The sequence below is a fragment of the Nomascus leucogenys genome, chromosome 13 (genome assembly GCF_006542625.1).
Source record: "Nomascus leucogenys isolate Asia chromosome 13, Asia_NLE_v1, whole genome shotgun sequence".
NCBI classification, from domain to species: Eukaryota; Metazoa; Chordata; class Mammalia; order Primates; family Hylobatidae; genus Nomascus; species Nomascus leucogenys.
In genome coordinates this window covers 46842627-46860136 of record NC_044393.1, presented here as the reverse complement: position 1 = coordinate 46860136, position 17510 = coordinate 46842627, and the positions used below count along the sequence as shown (strand labels likewise).

General features: G+C 37.4%; 1 protein-coding gene across 13 annotated transcripts in view; it reads left to right on the top strand.

Annotated features, from left to right (window-relative positions):
- ZNF133 (zinc finger protein 133) overlaps nt 1–17510 on the top strand; it is a 28889-nt gene that overhangs the window by 8327 nt on the left and 3052 nt on the right. For 2 of the 13 annotated variants that reach the window (XM_003268217.3, XM_030825989.1), the window contains exons 2-6: nt 1569–1646; nt 1876–2051; nt 8550–8720; nt 9233–9359; nt 9850–9945. In XM_003268217.3, coding sequence (XP_003268265.1) covers nt 9239–9359; nt 9850–9945 — 217 coding nt within the window. In that variant the 5' untranslated portion in view covers nt 1569–1646; nt 1876–2051; nt 8550–8720; nt 9233–9238. Of the gene's footprint in view, nt 1–1568; nt 1647–1720; nt 2052–7841; nt 9360–9849; nt 9946–10245; nt 10356–12793; nt 13874–17510 lie in introns of those variants that run through there. The other 11 variants (XM_030825992.1, XM_030825991.1, XM_012512107.2 and 8 more) reach the window with 8 other exon arrangements.

Here is a 17510-nt window from a genome sequence, read left to right as displayed (position 1 = left end):
TCATCTTCCCAAACTGAAACTCCATACCCGTTAAACAATACCTCCCCATTCTCCCTTACCCCAACCACCTCTCCTCAACCACCATTTGACTATTCTAGGTACCTCATAGAAATGGAATCTTACTGTCCTTTTACTTCTGGCTTATTTCACTTAGCACAACGTCTTCTAGGTTCATGTTGTAGCATGTGTCAATTTCCTTCCATTTTAAGTCTGAATACTATTCCATTGTATGTACGTATCACTTTGTTATTCATTCATCCATTGGTGGACACTTGGGTTGCTTACACCTTTTGGCTATTGTGAACAGTGCTGGTATAAACATGAGCGTACAAGTATCTGTTCGAGTTCTTCCCTTCAGTTCTTTTGCGTATATAGCCAGAAGTCGAATTGGTGAATCACATAACAACTGTATTTTAAATTTTTTGAGAAACCACCATAGTGGTTTGTGGGTATACCACATTTTACATTCCCACCAGCAGTATGCAGTGGTTGAATAATAATTTCAAAAACTCTGGTAGAACTCATGTTTTTTGCTTAGAGTCACTTTGGATTCCTGTTGTTCTTTAAAGTCTAATAGTTTTTCTAGTGCATGTCTTAGAGTTGGTGGTTATGAGTCAACTTTTCCCTCACATCCCATAGGCCCTTTCATATTTAGATTCAGGTAATTGTTTTTAAAATGTTTTCTTACATTATACTTTTAAATATTTCCACTGTTGGTATCTAGGAACTAATTATATGAATATTACTTCTTTGTCTGTTTTCCTTTCCAGCTTCTTTCTCTCTGATCCTTTTTACTTCTTATTTCACTTCATTCTCTTGTTTTCTGGCTATTACTAAGTGCTCATCATGTTTTTATTTCAATCTTCCTCATTGAGTGTCTTATAAGTTCGTCTTCATTTATCATATAATATTGTCTTTTTCTTTGATTTCTTTCAAAAGTTTGTTGAAATCTTTTTGTGTCTTTACTTTTTTGTCCATTTCTATTCTTAGTTTTTGAATTTTTAATTTATGATCTCATATATTTGGGATATATCTCATATCCCAAAATGTTTGTTTGAAGATATTTAATTTAGCTTAATGTTATGGTTTTAATTTTTTTTCCGTCTCACCATTTTTTTTGGTGGAATTTTCTTTAGTTGAATTGTTTGGATTCTCATTTTCATTATTTTTAATAGACTACAACTGTTCGCATGTCTGCATTTCTGTAAACAGAACTGTAAGATTCTAGTGTTTTTGAGATTTCCCTAGTTCAGGAAAATGCTTCTGTCAGTGTAGCAAAGTACAGTTTCTTTACTGGATTGCAGGGGAAGGAGAGGTGGTGCATTCTTTGGGTTTTTTTTGTTGTTGTTGTTTTGTTTTTCTCTTTTGTTTTGCAAGACCCTGGATTACTCTCTCTTGCTTGTTTTTCCTTTTCCTTTGCTGCTTCCAAGCAGTATCTTTTCCTTGCTTTATACATTCCCCATTATGCCACTGCTTCACCAGTTGTGGGGTTAAAGAGCAGGCCCTGCTTCACTCATGGGGAGAGCATTTCCACCTGGCACCCTCTCATTTCTGTTTTCCTTACCCAGATCTACCTTCTGAGATATCATCCTTCTTTAGGGAGACAAGGAAAAAAAGCCACAGGGTCCCGGAGAGCCAGGGGAATGGTGAGTGTTTCCTGTCTCCATTACTGGCTGTAACAGGATGGACACATTCCCTTGTCTTACCCTGACTGCCTTATTGGTGCCTAGTAGAGTTCAGCTCCAGTTCCTCTTACTTGCTCCCCTGCCTCAGCATCACTTTCTGCACAACCCATGACACAGTTATTCACCTAGTAGTTAACTGAACAACACACAATTCTACAGTTTGAGATAGAGTCTGCATTTCTTTGTTCAGCTTCGAAAGTTTTACTGCCTGAGAGTAACGTCACAGTAATGGAATGGGAAGATTCTGGAATCTGCGTCCCCACCTAGACAACGATTATACTGGCAGAATCTGTCAGGTGTACCTATTTTGGAACTCTGGAGTCTAGTTGAAGGCCTCCAGTTCCCAGGGGGAAGGAAGCATAGAGGGTAAGTCACAGCTAATTTTAGCTCTTAGTGTAGTAGCAGCTACCTATCATCCACCCTGCCAGCCCTATGGCAGGTAGCTGTCCTATATTCCTAGATCAGCTTCTACATGGCTTGTGGGAGACATGGTGGACAACAAGGACGCTTTACTCCAAATATTGAGGATCTGTGTTCTGATTGTTAATTGCTGTTTCTGATCACAGAGGTGGTCCACTTAAATCCTCTGAAAGCTACTTCAGCCAATTGCAACCCCCCACTGGCTAAAGTAGCTTTTAGGGGATTTAAGGAGCCAGAGTCTGTTTTTTCCCACTGAAGTTCTCTTTTTCCCCTTTGAGAGCCAAATATTTGAGGACTAGTATATTGAAAAGCAACTGCGTATGGGGGAATGTAGAAGGTATACCCATGGAAAGGCACAGGCTCAGAAAACACCTGAGAAGACCTTAAGCTTACATCTCAGGCTGATTCCTAGCATGGAGACACCCCATATCAATAAAAAAAAAAAATACAAACGAAAGGGAGACTCTAACAGAGTTGCTGCTTTATAAGATTTAAATGTCCAGTTTTTGACAAAAATCATAAGGCATACAAAGAATGAGGAAAATATGACCCATTCAAAGGGGAAAAAAATGAATAAACTGAAAACATCCCTGACAAAGGCCCGATAGTGTACTTACTAAACAAAGACTTTAAAACAGCCATCTTAAAGAGCTAAAGGAAGATGTGGAGAAAGTCAAGAAAACAATGTAAGAACAAAATGGAAATATCAATAAACAGACAGAAAACATAAAAATAAACCAAAAATAAATTTGGGATTTAAAAAGTACAACTGAAAAGAAAAGTTCATTAGAGGGATTCAGAAGTGGATTTGAGCAGACAGAAGAATCAGCAAACCAGGAGATAGGACAATTATCAAATCTGAGGGACACAGACAAACAGATTAAAGAAAAGTGAACAGAGCCTAAGGGAACTATGGGATACTATTAAGTGGATCAACTATGCCTTATGGGATTCCCAGGAGAAGAGGAAAAAGGGACAGAGAGATTGTTTGAAGAAATAATGGCTGACAACTTCCTAAGTTTGATGAAAGACTTGAATATAAACATCCAAGCAGCTCAATGAACTACAAGTAGGAAAACCTCAAAAGGACTCACACTGAGAAACAATGTGATCAAACCATCAAAAGCCAAAGGTGACAGAGGGATTTTTGAAAGCAGCAAGAGAAAAGCAACGCTACATACAAGGGATCCTCAATAAAATTATTAGCAAATTTCTTATGAAAAACCTCTCGGGCCAGAAGTCAGTGGGTTGATATATTCGAAGTGCTAAAAGAACACAAACAAACAAAAAAGCCTGCCAACCAAGAATTCTGTATCTGGCAAAACTGCCCTTCATTACTGAGGCAGAAATTAAGACATTCTCCGATAAGTTCGTGGAGATTACAACCACTAGACGTACCCTAAAGAAATATTAACAAGAGTCTTTCAGGTTGAAATAAAAGGACTTTAGACAGTTACGTGAAGCCATATAAAAAAATTAAGTTATCCATTAAAGGTTAATACACAGGTAGTAATTAGTATTACTGTAACTGTCCTTGGTAACTTCACTTTTTGTTCTCTGTATGAGACTTAGGAGACTACTGCATTTAAAAAAAAATAGTCTATGTTTTTGACCACACAGTGCATAAAGATGTAATTTTGTGACGTCAGTAATGAGTTGGAGATGGAGCTGTATAGGAACACAGTTTTTATATGCTATTGAAGTTAAGCTGATGAGTTCAAATTCGGTTTTTAAAGTTTAGGACATTAAGTGTAATCCCCTTGGTTACCACAAAGAAAATAGCTGTAGGATGTAGAGAAAAGCAAATGAGACAGGAATTTAAAAGTTGCATTAAAAAAATCAAAGACAAAAAAAGGACAGTAATACAGGAAATTAAGAATAAAAATCTGCAAGACATGTAGAAAACAAAAAGCAAAATAGCAGAAATCAGTCCCTCCTTATCAGTAATTATTTTATATGTAAATGCTTTAAACTCTAAAACAATTTGGCATAGTGGATTTAAAAAAAGATGATCTAACTATATGCTGTCTACAAGAAACTCACTTTATATCCAAAGGCACAAATAGTTTCAAAGTAAAAGAATGGAAAAAGATGTTTCATGCAAATAGAAACCAAAGAGAGTAGGAGTGGCTACATTAATACCGGAAAAAATAGACTTTAAATTGAAAAAGGTTACAAGAGATAAAGAAGACATTAATATAAAAGGTTTACTACAGCAAGAAGATATAAAAGTTATACACATATACCTCATAACAGACCCATAAAATATATAAAGAAAAGTGGGCAGCATTATAGGGAGTAGAGTTTTATAATAATAATTGGAGATTTCAGTACCCCACTCTAAATAATGGATAGAACAATAAGAAAGACAATAAGTAAAGAAATAGAAGACTTGAACAAGGTGTAAGTCAAATAGATATAATAGACATATTCCAAACATTGTACCCAACAAAAATAGAATATACGTTCTTCTCAAGTACACATGGGACATTTTGCAGGATAGGCTACATGTTAGGCCACAAATTAAGACTGATATCATAAGAAGTATCTTCTACCACAACAAGATGAAGCTTGAAACCAATAACTGAAAGAAAATTTAAAAATTCACAAATACTTGAAAGTTAAAGAACATACTCTTAAACCAGTAGGTAGAGGAATAAACTACAAGGGAAATTAGACCATACTTAGAGTCAAGTGAGAAAGAAACACAACATAGGAAAACTTATGAGATGAAGTAAAGTGCTAAGAGGGAAATTTTTAGCTGAAATACATTAGAAAGCAAAATCTCCAAGGAACAACCTAATTTTACAACTTAGGGAACTAGAAAAAGAAGAACAAACTAAACCTAAAGCTAGCAGAATGAAGGAAATAATAAACACTGGAGCAGAGTCAAATAAAATAGAGAATAGAAGGATAATAGCAGAAAGCAACAAAACTTAAAGTTGGTTCTTTGAAAGGATTAAATAAATTGACAAACCTTTAGCTTTATTGACTAAGAAAATAAGAAAACTCAAATTACTAAAATCAGAAATGAAAGTGAGGACATTACTATTGTTTCTACAGAAGTAAAAAGGATTGTACAAGAGAACTATGAATTGTGTGCCAACAAATCGGATGCCCTAGATGAAGTGGGCAAATTCTTAGAATGCAAAACCTATCAAGACTGAATCATGAGGAAATCGAAATTTTGAATAAGTGTATAACTAGTGAGGAGATTGAATTAGTAATCAAAACCGTCCTGATAAAGAATCAGGTCCTCCTGGACGTAATGACTTTGCTGGTGAATTCTGCCAAACATTTAGAGAACTAACACTAGTTCTTCTCAAACTTCTCCAAAAATATTGAAGAGGAGGGAATACTGCCTGACTCGTTCTGTGAGGCCAGCATTACTCTGATACCAAAACCAGACAAAGACACTATAAGAAAATTATATCGTTTATGACATTGATGCAAAAAATTTCAACAAAATACTAGCAAACTGAATTCCACAAGCATTTGAAAAGAATTATACACCATGACCAAGTGGAATTTATTCCGGAAATGCAGAATTGTTCAACATACAAAAATAAATGGGTATATGGCCGGGCTCCCAGCACTTTGGGGGGCTGAGGTGAGTGGATCACCTGAGGTCAGGAGTTCGAGACCAGCCTGGCCAGCATGGTGAAACCACATCCGTACTAAAAATACAAAAAAATTAGCCAGGCATGGTGGCACGTGCCTGTAATCCCAGCTACTCTGGAGGCTGAGGCAGGAGAATTGCTTGGACCCAGGAAGCAGAGCTTGCAGTGAGCCAACATTGCGCCTCTGCACTCCAGCCTGGGCGACAAGAGCAAAAACTCTGTCTCAAAAAAAAAAAAAAATCAATGCATATAAAATATCACATTAACAGATGAAAGAAAAAAAACACATGATCATCTCAATGCAGAAAAGTATTTGACAGAATTTAGTGCCCTTTTATAGAAAATAACTAGAAATAGAAGGAAACCACTATATAATAAGGTCATATGCGAAAATCTCACAGCTGACATACTCCATGGTGAAGGACTGAAAGCTCCAACATCAGCAATAAGGCAGCAATGCCCACTTTTGCCACTATAGCCAACAGAGTATTGGAAGTGTTAGCCAGAGAAAATAAGCAAGAAAAAGGAACAAATGCCATCTGAATGGGAAAAAGTGAAGTTATCTGAGTTTGCAGGTGGCGTGATCTTAAATGTGGAACACCCTAAAGACTAAACACACACAAACCTATTAGAACTAATATGTGAAGTCAACACACAGAAATCAGTTGCATATCTATACACTAACAGTGAACAATCCTAACAGAAAATGAGGAAAACAATTTCGTTTAAAATAGCATCAAAAAGAATAAAATGCTTAGGAATTAACCAAGGAGGTGAAAGACATACACTGAAAACTACAAAATACTGCTGAAAGAAAGATGTAAATAAATGGAAAGACATCACATGTTTGTAGACTGGAAAACTATTTTTTTTTTTTTTGAGACGGAGTTTTGCTCTTTTGCTCAGGCTGGAGTGCAGTGGCATGATCTTGGCTCACTGCAACCTCCACCCCCCAGGTTCAAGCGATTCTCCTGCCTCAGCCTCCCAAGTAGCTGGGATTATAGGCGCTGCCACCACACCTGGCTAATTTTTGTATTTTTAATAGAAACGGGGTTTCACCATGTTGGCCAGGCTGGTCTTGAACTCCTGACCTCAGGTGATCCACCTGCCTCAGCCTCCCAAAGTGCTAGGGTTACAGGTGTGAGCCACCGCACCTGGCCAGAAAACTTAATAATGTTAAAATAATAATACTACTCAAACCAATCTACAGAGTCAATATAATCCCTATAAAAATAACAATTTTTTTAAGAAACAGAAAAATTCATATTAAACTTGATATGGAATCTCAAGGGACACTGAATACCTAAAAAAATCATGAAAGAGAACCAAGTTGGAGGACTTACAGTTCCTTATTTCAGAATTTACTACAAAGCAACAGTAACCCAAACTGTGGTACTGGCATAAAAACAGACTTACAGACTAATAGAACAGAATAGAGAGCCCAGAAATAAACCCTTGCATATATGGTCAAATGATTTTTGACAAGAGTGCCAAGACCATTCAATATGAAAAAGACTATACTCAACAAACGCTATTGGGCAAACTGTATATTTATGTGCTGAAGAATGAAGTTGAACCCTTACCTAACACAATATACACAAATTAACTGAAAATGGATCGAAGACCTAAACATAAATGTGAAAACTATAAAATTTGTAGATGAAAACCTAGGCGAACATCTTTATAACATTGGATTTGGTGATGATTTCTTGGAAATGACACCAAAACATAGGCAATAAAAGAAAAGAATAGTGAACTTGGATTTCATCAAAATTTAAAACTTTCATTCATCAAAGGAAGGCAATGTATTTGCAAGTCACATATCTGATAAGGGATTAATATTTAGAATATATAAAGAACTCCTACAGTTTAACAACAATAGAAGAACACCCCAGCTTAAAAATGGACAAAGGATTTGAAGTCATTTTTGCAAAGATATACATGAGGCCAATAAGCACCTGAAAAGATGTTCACTATCACTCACATTAGGAAAATACAAATGAAGACCACAATGAGATACCACCTTATACCAATTAGTATGGCTATTACTTTAAAAAACCCCAAAACTAGAAAGCAGTAAGTGTTGACAAGGATGTGGAGAAAACAGAACCCTTGTGCACTGCTGGTGGGAATGCAAAATGGTACAGCTGCTGTGGAAAACAGTGTGGTGGTTCCTATAGAATTGCTGTTTGATCCAGTAATTCCACTTTTGAGTGTATACCCAAAAGAGCTGAAGGGACTCCAACAAATATTTATACAACCGTGTGCATGGAAGAATAGCCAGAAGCTAGAAACAAACCAAACGTCTATTAACAGATGCATAAACAAAATGTAGTATATACACACAATGGAGTATTATTTAGTCTTAACAAGGAAGTAAATTCTGAGTGCATGCTTCTACATGGCTAAATCTTGAAGACATGCTAAGTGAAATAAGTCAGACACAAAAGGACATATATGATTCCACTTATTGTAGCTACATAGAATAACCACATATATAATGGAGACAGAAAGCAAAATGGTCACTACCAGGATCTAGCTGGAGGAAAGAATGGGAAGTTATTGTTTAATAGTTACAGTGTTGCAGTGTGGGATGATGAAAAAGTTCTGGATTCTACCAGTAGGTGGCTTTTATTCCTCCTAGGGGGCCCTCCCTGCCTACATTTTGGCTTTGTCTTCCTTTGCTCATAATGTCCTTGTCCCTGCTCCCCACATGCCTCATCTGTAGTTCCTAGCACTTTCTTCTTCCCTTGATTCCAACCCATTCTCCAAGACCAAGTTGCCACGCCCTGTCTTAGAAAACCCTTTCTAATCTCTATTCCAGTGTGTCCTCCATTTGGAAATAGTGCTAAGAAAATTAAAAGAATAAAACTGGGCAGGGGCATGAGAATAGGATGCAAAGATGAATTTTTGGACTGAGTGGCCAAGAAGCTGCATGGTGAGCACTCACAGTCTAAGGCTGGAAGTTTAATGAACTGTTTTCTACATTTCACAGGTAAGAAAACTGGGATACTAGTTGGTGGCAGAGGTGGGTCTGAAACCCAGGCACCATGATTCCAGGGCTTCACTACTCTCTGCTTGTGACCATCAGGCCCAAGAAAGCCAAGCCATAGGATTTTGAGGAATTACTGAGTTATAGTGGACTATTTGATCTTCTAAATTCTTAAAACTCAGAAAATCTGTTATCCTTTATTGTTGCTTACATTTTATATGTTGCTTGCTCTTCTGTCTGCCTAGATTTAAAGTTCCCAAAATGTAGGGACTCCATTTTGTGCACATATACCCTGTATGGCCCCCCAGGACCTTGACTGTATGGGTTCACAAATGCCACTGGCTGGGTAGAGACAGGGATTTGAAAGTCTTAGAACACATAGCACCAGGGTCACTGTCAAAGGCAGAGATCTTGATATCTCACCTGCCTCGCCCAGGGCAGCCTTCTCCCTGCCCCTCACCCTGCCATGGGCAAGGCTGGCTTCTGAGTGAGCAGGGCTTAGTTTTGTGTTACAGGCACACATGGCATTCAGGGATGTGGCTGTGGATTTCACCCAGGATGAGTGGAGGCTGCTGAGCCCTGCTCAAAGGACTCTGTACAGAGAGGTGATGCTGGAGAACTACAGCAACCTGGTCTCACTGGGTAAGCCTGATATCTGTTAGGATTCCCATTCTTATTGCTGGGAATTTTAGGCTATGCTTGAAGCAGCCAACTTGCTTTGTTACTTGACCTTTGGGTTGGACCAAAAAGCAACGACATTTTATTCGTGTTTCCCCAGGGAGGGTCTGATTTTGCAGAGTCGAAAATGGGTAGATTTGTTGTGTGTGTGCATTTGTGTATTGTGCGTGCTACTCTGCATTTCTAGGCCTTTTTTCTCAGGCTGGGGTTTTCATCCTATGTTAACTTGTTTTAAATGAGAGGGGTGTTCATCTGCTCGGCATGGAATAGAATCAGTGTACTCTCATCTGAGTTCGCTGCCCACTCATCCCTTCCATTTCTGAGAGCCCCACTCACCCCTTCCAACTCAGGGCTTTGTACTACCTTTGAAGTTTCCTAGGCTGTTTAGCTTTGAATTCTTGAATGGGCTCTTGAGCCCATAACCTAGTTACTTATTTTCTTTTCCTGTGAGCAGGAATTTCATTTTCTAAACCAGAACTCATCACCCAGCTGGAGCAAGGGAAAGAGACCTGGAGAGAGGAGAAAAAATGTTCACCGGCAACGTGTCCAGGTGAGTGGGAAAACACTGGGCAAATGAGACATGAGCTCAGCAGCTCAGAGGGCTGGGGGAGAGGAGGCGTTGCTCAGGTGCTGGGGAGGGAAGCTGTTCCCCTGACCTCCTGGGCTGCTGTTTAGATTGCCTGACATGGCCTCCATCTTCATTCGAGTATGGACGGGCTTTCCTGGTGTCTCTTGTCTCCTTCCTCCACTAGGAAGCCTTTTTTCCTCCCAGTGGGTTTCTCCTCTCTAGCTCACTCAGTTCTCTTTCATATTTATGGGCTTCTTTCTCTTGTTACTGTTTTTTAAAAAGATCATCAAGAATACGGAAACAACTGTGACCTAAAGAAAGAAGGCAAGCCCAGTGGGAGGAAGAAATCTAAAAAGCCAATAGAGAAATTGAAATGGAATTCTAAAAAAACTGTGAGCTATTTAAGAATGGCTTTTACATTTTATAATGTTATATTATATTACATTATATAATGTTATATAAATATCTATATAATATCCTTAATTTTGCCTCTTAACCATCAAAGCCTGAACTATTTACTATGTTTAAGAAAAAGTTAAGAAAAAGCTGGCCCGTGCTCTAAGGGAGTACAATACATAGCCTTAACTTTTTATATTCTATTAATACTTAATCTGGGTAAAATATAAAATGTAAGAGCATTGCAATTACACTGTTCCAATCACCCCCTCCTCCCAACATCCTTTGTGCTATAGTTGTCATTTGTATTATACACTCCTTATTACAGTGTTAAAATGTTTGTTTTAAATACTCATCTGGATTTGTTTTCTACCATGTATTTTTTAATTAAGAGAAAAAATAGTCTTTAACTCATCCAGATAATTTATCATTTTCTATTCTTTTTGTTTGAAAATCTGAGTTTACCTTTGGTATTATTTTTCTCGAACTTTAAGGACTTCATTTGGCATTTCTTATGGTACAAGTGGCAGTGTGTTCTCTTGCTTCTGAAAGTGTCTTTATTTTACCTTCATTCTTGAAGTGTATCTTTGCTTGATGTAGAATTCTACATTGGTTATTTTTTCAGCACGCTAAATATAACATTCCATTGTTCTGCCTGCCATTGTTTCTGATGGAGAAGTCACCATGAACATAATTTAGCTTTATTTCCTTTGGCTACTTTTCTCTGTACTTTTGGTATTCAGCAGTTTCACTGTGATGTGACTGCCTTAAGTACATTCTTCCCTTACATGTTTTTATCTGCCTGATTCTCTCTGTCCCCTTTTGGGACTATAGGCACATGTATATTAGTCCTTTTTATATAATCCCACAGGTTATAGATCCTTTCCATATTTTTAAATCTTTTTTTTTTCTCTCTGTTCTTTAGACTGGATGATTTCTGTTGGTCTGTCTTCAAGTTTACTGTCTCATTTGTCATTTCCAATGTGCTAAGCTCTGGCCAGTGAATCCTTCATTTCACTTATTTTTCAGTTCTGCAATTTCCATTCACTTTTACTACACTTTTCTTTGTGGTGAGATTTCCTATCTGTTCGCTAATTATAATTAAATTTTACTTTATCTTCTTTAAATCAGACACTAAATGAATAACTTATTAAGTGAAAAAATTATAGGATTTTGTATATTATGCAGTTGAGTTTGTTGTTAAACAGAGAAGTGTATGAAAGAATGTATATCCATATGTTTATGTGAACACAGAAGTCTGTTGTTATTTACCATTACTAGTGGTTACCTCTGTGGGGATAGAATTGGGGAGGGTTGGACAAGGGGCTGCTGAGAATTTTTCATCCTACTTTGCATTATTTTTAAATGACAGACGCATAGATAACTTTAAGAAATTATATATGTGCTTTAATTTTTCAAATTCTTTTGACAATTTTATAAATGTTTGCACAGAAGTATATATTTTCTTTTTCTGGGTAAGAAATTTTCTCCTCTCGTTTTTATTAAATTGATTAATTCTGTCTTCAAATTGAGGGACCATAGCATACATAATATAAATTGTTGCTGTTTTTCAACTTGCTTGTAACCTTACTGTTCATCTGTTAGAAGGAATCCTAAAGCTCTCCACAGTCATTGTAATTTATATCAACTTCTCCATTTATTTCTAAGTTTTTGCGTTATATTTCACTGTATCGTTCTATTAGGTATATAAAGGTTCAGGATATTTTTATCTTACTCATTAATGAAGTTTTTAATACTGAAATTCTCTTAGTTCCATGAGCTATTCTTTCCTTTAACTTCCTCTTTATTTTCTTTTTAGTCTTAGCACCGTACTTTCTTGTGCATCTTTTTGGTATTTTGTTGTTCATCCTTTTATTTTAAAATAAAAACAATGTCATTTGAGTGTTTTGCTTTTAAGCAGCAGCATGTAGCTGGTGTTGCATTTGCTGTCAAACCAAGTGGTGTTAACTTTTAATAGTGACTTTTACCTTTCATATTTACTTAATAACTGATAAATTTCTTGAGACTTGCTTAGGGGTTGACTGAGGCAGATGAGTAGGCGTTTTACTACAGCGATAGGAAAGAAGGAAGGTCAGGGCAAAGGAAGTAAAGCATCTGTATTAGTCACCTTGGGCCTCCATGACAAAATACTGTGGATTAACTAGCTTAAACAACAGAAATTCATTTAGTTATAGTTCTGGAAGCCGGAAGTTCAAGATCAAGTTGTCAGCAGGTTTGGTTGCTCTGAGGCCTCACTCCTGAACTTACAGATGGCCACCTTCCACCTGTGTCTTCACATGGCCCTTTCTCAATGCTCACACATCTTTGTCGTCTCTTCCTCTTCTTAAAAGGACACCAGCCCACCCTTACGACCTCATTTAACCTTAATTACCTCTTTAAAGGCCCTGTCTCCAAATACAGTCACATTAGGGGTTACAGCTTCAACATAAGAATTTGGGGGGAATACAACTCAGTCCATAACAGCATCGTTGTGAGAGCACCATAGTGGTTTCATAGACTCTCCGCCAAATATGTAGTTCCATAAAAGGTCAGTTGGATATATAAGTCCATTGGATCTCAGTTGTATGAAGGAGTAAAGATGAGGGACTGGTGTATAAGCTAAAAGGTCATGGATTGAAGCCCCAAATAAGGTCAGGAACAAATGTGCCCATGGTGCTTGAGCAAAGTGAGTCAGAAGGTAGAAGAAAAGGCTGTGTCAGAGAAGGGAATGTGCACAGGAGAGAATGTGAAGATTGTGCAGTGTCTGTGAACAGCGTTCACAGTGCAGCTGAGGTCAGTGTTGCTGAGAAGTTGGAGTCTTAGCCAGAGGCTCAGCCGTGTGGAGCACCCTGAGAGTGCTGACAGGTATTGGTGTGGAGAGGATGTGAGGCTGGTAGGTGGTCAAATATTCAGGGCAGTGTGTGAAACCAGGAGGCCTGTGGATAGTCCTAAAAGAAGTATGGTAGGCAATGGTGTGGAAGCCACATTACAAAACAAGGACATTCATCCCACTCTGTAATGCTTGATATATGAAAGGAAGAAGCTATCTACTTGAGGGAATCTTACAAAAATCTTCCTCTCAAGGAACAACAGAGGTAGGTCTAGCCAAGGACATGGAAGGAATGTTGGACAGAGAAGGAGAGGATGTAGGGGCATTATCTGACCTGTGTGTTCATTCTAGAATTGGCAGGTGGAGGCTGGGAAAATGCTATACATCCTGACCTTTGTACATTTACACAAATATGTGTTTTCTCAACCTGAAAAGTATAGAATTATCAAAACATTTATATTAATAACAAGCAGCTTACCTATCATTGTCTTAAAGCAAAACCTATCTTTTTTGTCTCTTGTTTTTAATCCTTGTTTTAATTTAAAGAAAAACAGCAGCTCTCACAATGATGTTGAGCACATTAAAAAGAATGCTGTACAATCCAAGGAGCAAGTCATTGTGGTTGCCCAGGGAGCTGTCTTGGAAACCCAAAATATATGTGTAACGGGAGGAAGACTGTTCTAGGTATAAAATACACCTTAACAGTTTCATTATATTTGGGACTTGGATTTAAGACAGGCAATATCAGAATCCTCAAAATAGGCTAGTTACAAGAAAAGTATTTAATTTTCTTGGCTGTTTCACTGATCAGAATGCTAATTCAATAAATGTAACAGAATCATCTGCAACAACATGGATGAACCTGGAGGATGTTATGTTAAGTGAAATAAGCCAGTCACAGAAAGACAAATACCACACAGTCTTACTTATATGTGCAGTCTAAAAAGGTTGGACTCACAGAGGCAGAGAATAGAATGGTGGTTACTAGGGTGGGGGTGGTTGGGGAAGATGTTGGTCAAAGGATTTTCACATAGAAGGAATAAGTCCAAGAGGTCTATTGTATAACATGATGACTATAGTTAATAACAATATATTGTATTCTTGAAAATCACTCAGAGTAGATTTTAGGTGTTCTCATCACAAAAAATGATAGGTATGTGAGGTGATGCAATATATTAATTAGCTCAATTTAGCCATGTCACAATGTATATATATTTTAAAATGTACACAATGAATATATACATTTTTTGTCAATTTAAAAATTAATTAGTTTTTTAAAAGTAACAGGAGTTACCATAATTATGAAGAATTATATGCCCTCCTGAAGTGAATAATCCTTGTTATTTATATTGACTAACAAGCCTGGTAAGAGGTAACACAGAAGCATAAGAATGAGAACTAAAGCCAGGTGCTGTGGCTTGCACCTGTATTCCTAGCTACTCAGGAGGCTGAGGGAGACCAAGGCAGGAGGATCACTTGAGGCCAGGAGTTCAAGACCAGCCTGGGCAACATAGCAAGACTCTGTCTCTCAAAAATTTTTTATAATTATCCAGGGTGAGGTGTTGTGTGCCTGTAGTCCCAGCTACTTAGGAAGCTGAGGAGAGAGGATTGCTTGAGCCCAGGAATTTGGACTACGTGATCTATGATTGTACCACTGCACTTCAGCCTGGGCCACAGAGTGAGATCCTATCTGTAAAAAATTTAAAAAATAAAGAATGAGAAATTGGAAATCTGGTGAGGTAAAAATAGAGCTTTTATTTCTAAGTTGAGTATACAAAAGACAAAAATTAGTTATTTTTCATATGGAGGACAGAAATACACCAAGTTATAATTCTTTTTCAGTTACCAGTATTATTGTCAAGTTTAAGCTTTTTTTCTGTTTCTTGGCAAGCTAAATAATTGTACATGTTTTTAAGCATATATAGTGTTGATGGATGGTATTTAAAGTTTTAAGTTTCAGTCTCAAATAATTAACATAAGGCTGATCTCATTAGTTTAGGCAAGAATACAAATAAAATTATTGCAGGGGAACACTTTGTATAGTTTTGTTTTTGAATTTTTTAACAAAAATATTTATTCTTATAATGATTTCCTAACAGAGATCTTAGAAATTGAAAAACAACATAATCAGTCTTAAGTTAAAAACTGCCTGAAAAATATGCCATTTCTGGTATTTACTTTGAGTAAAGTAATTGTAGATTCACATAATTTCTGGCGCTGTCTGTAAATTATAAGATACTAGTTGGACACATATATCTACATGTGCCTAATCTTACGTGTTTATGAATGCAATATTAGCCTATCTGATTTTTAAAATCAGTATAGGTTGAATATCCCTTATCCAAAATGCTTAGGACCATAAGTGTTTCAGATTTTGGGTTTGTTTGTTTGGTTGGTTGGTTGGTTGGTTTGCATTTTAGAATACTACCATAAACATAATGTGATATCTTGGGTATAGGACCCTAGTCTAAACAGGAATTTCATTTATGTTTTGTGTACACCTTGTACACTTGGCCTGAAGGTAATTATATTTTTCCTTTGAGGATGCTGAATAAACTGAGTTTTATATGCCTGTGTTTTGACTGTGACCTGTCACATGAGATCAGCTGTGGAATTTTCTACTTGTGGCTGCATGTTGGTGCTTAAAGATTTTCAGATTTTGGAACTTTGCAGATTAGGAATGCTGAACCTATGTATTAGTCTTGGAAGTTTAGATTAGTTAAACTTTCTTTGAGAAAGCCTACATATCAGAACCAAGTTTTATATCACTAGAATATTATGCTAATGTTATGTTTACACTGATAAAATAAGGGAAAAGACATTGCATCTGTCTTATTTGCAGGCTTTATCTTATTTTGAAATATTGATTCCACCCTTTAGTTACATACCAGCTAGTAAGGTTGTTTACATATTGTAGTAAATAAGCTCTGAGTGCCTCACATTTCTTTCTTATCGTGCAACCTAATTAGCAAGGCGCCTGGCTTAATTCACAGCTAAACTTTTTTCTTCAGAGCCAGAGCTTCAGCTGCAGCAAGAAAGATTTCCTTCAGAAACTGGCATATTTGAATCATTAGGAGTTCAATTTTCAATTTTTTTTTTTTTTTTTTTGAGACAGAATCTTGCTCTGTTGCCCAGGCAGGAATGCAGTGGCGCAATCTCAGCTCACTGCAACCTTCACCACGCAGGTTCAAACACCTGCCTCAGCCTCCTGGGTAGCTGAAATTACAGGTGCACACCACCACACCCAGCTAGTTTTTATACTTTTAGTAGAGACAGGGTTTCACCATGTTGGCCAGGCTGGTCTCAAACTCCTGACCTCAAGTGATCCACTCGACTCAGCCTCCCAAAGTGCTGGGATTACAGGCGTGAACCACCACGCCTGGCCTGATTTTTTTTTTTTAATTTTGTTATTCTCGAGTTTTTAAATTTTAAATTTGTGTCAGTGCCCATTAGTCTCTATAAACCTATCAGTGCAGGAGCAACTTAGATTTAAAATACTTTATAAATAAATTCATTAACCTGGTAATATTTTGTGTTAAAATTTCTTCTCAGACTAAATATTCCTAGTGTATACACAGAATGCCAGATTTGGTGACCAACTGAAAAAATTGACTAATGGAGAATTAAAGTTTTGTTTTTCTTCTGTCACTCCATATAAATGTTAAAACCATGTTGAATTAAGATTTCTCTGAAGGCGCTTCTATAATTCTGAAATACATTTAGTGTAAATAAAAGCCTGCCACTTTACATATAGGCACAGCAGTTAGGGCTGTAATAAGCCTACATATCAGAAGCCTTGGTTCTTATAAGGGTGGGTGGGAGGTATTACCTGTGTCAAAATCATAGTCACTGTGCTTAACTCAGGACAGACACAGGAGTTCCTTTTACTGCTGAACGACCTACTTACCCATGACTATGCCCTAATATGTATGAAGGTAAGCCAAGGAGATATGAGCAGTTGCTTCCCTTCTCCTGTCGTATTCAAGAGAAACAAAATAGCCAATAAATCAAATCTGACAACTCCACCCAACTCAAGTTTCCATAATCTCAAGGAAGTTGCTGGCCAGAAATAGAACACAAAATCAGTTATGAGTTGTGGAACCTCAGACAACCTAGATTAAACCAAATAAACTTAGTGAGAACTCAGTGAAAGCAGCTAGGATTTACTGCTGAGAAAGGGTCTTGAGGGACCACCGGGCACCTGTCCTGATTACAAGGGCTGGAAGAGCAGGCTTTCTCTGCAGGAGCTCCTCAGCACTGGCGTGGGGAGAGGCAGGCATCAGGTTAGATTGTTGGTTCCTCCGTCTGTCATCAAAGCCAG